The sequence below is a fragment of the Hipposideros armiger genome, unplaced genomic scaffold, assembly GCF_001890085.2.
Source record: "Hipposideros armiger isolate ML-2016 unplaced genomic scaffold, ASM189008v1 scaffold_6, whole genome shotgun sequence".
Lineage (NCBI taxonomy): Eukaryota > Metazoa > Chordata > Mammalia > Chiroptera > Hipposideridae > Hipposideros > Hipposideros armiger.
Genome location: NW_017731356.1, coordinates 3,437,858 through 3,442,736, shown reverse-complemented (window position 1 = coordinate 3,442,736; position 4,879 = coordinate 3,437,858). Strand labels below are relative to the sequence as shown.

Genomic DNA, 4,879 nt, shown 5'->3' with positions numbered 1-4,879 from the left:
CACTAACTACACGACCTCTGAGGCACCCATCACTCCAAAACCCTCTGAAACGGGTGCGAGTGGTGGCCCTGGGGAGTCGGGCAGGGCTCGCCCACACTGTCCATGTTTCTGGCTCAGCTCACAGGGGATGTTGAGTTAATACCCAGACACCTATGGGGCAACTAGTAAAACAGGCAGGTTTTACACTGAAGGCACTAAAGCGATGATCACATTTCCTCGGTAAACCACCCCGCCTGCTCCTTCTCTCTCCACAGCCAGGCTTTGCTCAAGAACAGAACACACGCCTCCGTTTGGCGTATGGCTGCTCACACCCTAAGAGCCCAGATGGTAAAGGGACAACCCAGAGCCACGTGCCCCTGGCCACAGGGACGTGCATCTCGATCAAGCTCCCAGGGCCTCCTGACCACCCCGGATGGAAAGTCCACGCCATGCCCCCTGGGTCCCACACCGCACGCCTGACGCCTCACCTCTGTGACACACGTCCTTCAGCAACCGGGCTTCCGACTGCACCACGTTCCTGTTGCTGAGGAAGATGAGTCGCCGGAAGTGACGCTTGTCGTCCCCTTGCACGTCCTCCACGACGTAGTCCCCACTCAGGGAGCTGCGGTCCTGGTGCCGAACGGTCCGGACCCCGATGTCCCCACCCACAGACAGGAAGGGCACCTGGAGGTACAGCAGAGATGTGCTCAAAACACCGCTCAAGGAAGAAACAGGAGGCACCGAGCCCCTTCCCTTGTGTGTGGAGGAGGAGCCCCCACCCCAAGGGTCTGGGCAGTGACAACGCCAAAGACTTGCCCATCTATTAAAGTACTCTTCTGGGGCCTGTGAATAGATCCCAAAAGGTTTAACTCACTTGTGGGAAAACCAACTGATCCCCCAAACTGCAAATGAAGTACAGTTAGTTCTCTCCCAAATAAACAGGAGTTCCTCAACAGTAGTCCTTTTAAAGGACTCTCAAAAGTCCAAGACAATTACAGCCAGAGGGACCCTGAGGGAAGGAACTATAATTAGGGGAGAAGGCATCTCAATAGGGATAAGACAACAAAATCCAGGGGGAAAGCGACCACCCAGAATGGACAGGCACTTCTCGGTTCCCTTGTTACCCTCATCTTTTTATTGTATTACTCTAAACGGGAGAAAAAAATGAGAATAATATGTTTCCCCCTAAACTTTTCCATTTCCCTTCCCAATCTTTACATCTATTTCTTTTGAAAGACATAGGTGAATATTTAATCATCACCAGGGACTCCTGACTTTGCTCAGAGATAGAGTCACTGGTAGGACGTCACCAGTGGGATCCCTCTGATGGACACCAACCCAGGAAGCACCCAAACACACATTCATCTGTAAGCACAGATCAGCCCAGTGGGCAGAACTCCCGGCTGGGACCCAGGAGTTCTTTTCAGGCCTGTTCCTATAGCACCAAGCCTCCAGTACCGGGCTTTCCCCTCTAGCAAGGATATAGTCCTTACTATAAACACAATACAATCACCTGTCAATTACCCTGTCTTGTGACCAGGATGGCACAAGACAGACAGTGTCAACTGATAAGACCACGTCACCATTTTGACAAAAACCTTCGGTTTCCTTCCCAGTAAAACACCAGACCAGTAACGCTCATATCCTGACAATCATGCTGAGCTGGTCTGGTCCTTTCCCTACCCTCAGATAATGATGCTTCTGAGCAGCAAAATGGCCAAGGAAGTCCTGTGCGAAAGTGGGGCGTGAGACACCCAGTCTGAGCAACTGGCAGTATGAGGAGCTGGAGTCTGCAAGGAGGACAAGCATCTCCTCCAGGCGGTCTCTGTGGAGTCCAAAAGGCCACCCCACCCCTGACAAAGACGCTCCGTGGGTCCCAATTGGGCAACCACACGCCTTCCTCACTGCCTGGCGCAAAGGAACACGATTCCTGCCCACTTAGCTCGTAGCTGCTGACATGCCCTCCAGGAACAGACTAGGGTCACACCCCATCCTAGGTCCTTCCAGCACACCCTCTGCCTTCCCAGCTGCTAATATGACTTCTCCAGACACCTGTGAAAGCTGCTGCCGGAGCTTCATTACCTGCTGCTGGGCAGGCATCCCAGCCGGGGCCAGCTCCATGACTCGGGCCGACAGCTCGGCCTGGATGCTGTCCATGCCTTCGTACTGCTGACCTCGGTGGAGGGCCACGGTGATCAGCCTCCTAAAGCCAGCGCTCAAGGCCAGCTGCTTCCGGCCGTCTTCCATGCCAAAGAGCCACTCGGTCTCCCGGCCCTGGGGAACTGCAAACAGGCACTTGGTGACAGGGAGCCCTCGGGAGCGTGTTCAAGCCCAAAGCCAATAGGAGCCGCATGGCAGAGAGCCAGGCCCTGCCCAGGCCCAGCAGCCCTTCCAGCTGTGACCCTCCGAGGGGCTACTGATTCGCCAGGGCACAAGGCGCAGATCAAAGCAGCCAGAAGACACGAGGGAGGACCAAGGGGCAACAGAAGTGTGGGCACGTGCACAAGGGGATGAGGGCAGGCACCTGGGGCAAGAAAAACTGCAGTGATGCCAAGGCTTATTACATGCCAGGCATTAGCCCAAGCAGTTTACAAACAGAAATGAATTGAATCCTCATAACAGCCCAGGATGCAGACAGCATTACTATTCGCACTGCATAAATGAGGAAATTGAGACACAGAAGTTACATTATTTGCCCAAGTTCACATTGCTAATAAGTGGCAAAGCTGGGCCTCAACCCGGGCAGTCCAGCCCCAGACTCCATGCTCACATCCAATGCACTATCCGTTCCTACAGGTGGACAGTTAGGATTATGGAATCCTTGGAAAAATGGCTCAGTCATCAAATGACGAGCATGGCCATATCAACACCTTGTATTTGTTTAATATTTACTACTTCTGAAAGTATTCCCTCAGTCTCTTTTCTGATCATTAAGATAAATCTGGTATGATCTACCCATTTTAATAATGATGCTTACATTTACAAAGCACTTACTACGTGCCAAGCACCGTCCTAAGAGTGTTTTTACACTTCTCACAACTACACAAAGCAGTTAACGCTCTCACTTTACAGATGACGAAACTGAAGCACAGAAAGGAAAGGAACATGTCGGATGTCACACCACCAGGAAGTGACTGCAAACAGGCCTGGGACCCAACTGGTCTGGTTCCAGTGCTCACTTCTTTAGCCATTACTCTGTACTGTCTCTACATTCAGCAGAGAAGCACATCAACTTCCCAGGGTCTGGCAGCTCATAGACTCCACTGCCTCCCCTACTCCATGGTACAAAGTAAGGAACATCACTACTGCGCGTTACAAAGTAACTAACATCTCTACAATGTGTGACTTCCCCAAATTGATCTGTTACTCCTCTCTCCTCCCTACCAGCCCCATTCTCCTTCATCAAGCCTCTGCAATGGAAGATGAGAAGAAACAAGCTCCAAATCTAAGCAGGTAGCTGGAGAGCTGCTGGTGTACCCTCCTCGTGCCTTGGCTAGTCTAACCTCTGAGAGTACCGCCCCCTCCAAGCTAAAACCAGCCACGGCATACCCATCCACCAAAGCCCCACCCCAGCCCCTCCAGGGAAGAGAGGGACCGATCCCAACTCACTGATGAAAATGGCAAAATGATTGTCCCGCGTTGGTTTCACAGTGGGGCTGTCCACCACGTGGAGGGTGTAGCGTGGCTCCCCCGTGTCCCCATTGCACAAGTCCAAGGACACACTCCCCAGCCCAGCCTTGCGGGACAGCTGGCTGCACAGCCAGGCATACTGCTGCCGCTCCCGCACTGCCTCGGCCAGCTGCTCGGCACTCTCCAGCCGCATGGGCTTGCCCTGCTCCTGAGCACACAGCTCAAAGATCTGAAGGGCAGAGCCAGGGATGGGCCTGAACTTGGTCATGATGAAGGCAAAGACAGGCAGGGGGAACCGCAGCTCTGCTTCCAACACCTTGTCCTGGCCGCTGGCCACCTGGTGCACCCTCACCATCCACCCCTCCCGAGAGAAGTGACCCACTGCTTTCTTCAGGACGTGAGCCTGAGCCAGGGAGATGCAGAGGTAGCGACCGCCCACCTGCAGGACACGGCCAACCTCAGCCAGCATCCTGTCCACCTGCTGCAGGGTCTTCTCCTCCTCGTCTGTCAGGACAGCGTCCAGGGTGCCCTTGTCCAACACCACCTGGAAGGAGGCATCGGGAAACTCCATCTGNGGGTGTGCTGAGGCTGGCTTCATCCTGCTCAAGAGCCCAGCTGGTAACAATGCAGGAATTGTGTGACCTGGTGACATGTTGGTGGCTTGAAACCTGGCAACGGTGGCCATTTTTATGTACAGCAATCAGCAACCAGTACATATCGGGGCTTCCTTTCCGCAAAGAGATGGTTGTTAAACATTTAACGAACACCTCTGGGTACCAGAGACTCGGAAAAGTGGCAAAGACACACCCAAAAGCCTGGGAAAACTCAATCTCTCCGCCAGGAAACGTCAGGCCACTAACAGGAGGAAAGCTTATTCATAAACTTACAGGGAAGAACTTAAAGATACTAATTACATCCTCTGTGCCAATTACTGTACGAGAACTTGAACTCTTTTAGCTCCTCTAATAACCCTACAGCTGCAATCACTGGCGGATGAGAGGCCTGAGAATCTGCAGAGCAAATCATCAGGTGCAGCATCAGTAGGTGGTGCGGTCAGGATTTGAACCTGGGACCGCCTGTCTCCAGCACCTCTCATCCTTCTATGGTACCACGCAGACAGAAGAGCACAGGGGACAGTTTCCTTGTCCTCCATCGCAGGAAGTCCCACTGAATAACACTAACTACACGACCTCTGAGGCACCCATCACTCCAAAACCCTCTGAAACGGGTGCGAGTGGTGGCCCTGGGGAGTCGGGCAGGGCTCGCCCAC

General features: G+C 53.4%; 1 protein-coding gene across 1 annotated transcript in view; it reads right to left on the bottom strand.

Annotated features, from left to right (window-relative positions):
* The window catches only part of METTL13 (methyltransferase 13, eEF1A N-terminus and K55), a 20,473-nt gene that overhangs the window by 6,961 nt on the left and 8,633 nt on the right, over positions 1–4,879 (bottom strand). The window contains exons 2-4 of the mRNA XM_019646969.1: positions 3,589–4,224; positions 2,062–2,261; positions 468–663 (exon numbers count right to left, since the gene is read on the bottom strand). Of these exons, the coding sequence (XP_019502514.1) occupies positions 468–663; positions 2,062–2,261; positions 3,589–4,224 (1,032 nt within the window). The remainder of the gene's footprint in view (positions 1–467; positions 664–2,061; positions 2,262–3,588; positions 4,225–4,879) is intronic.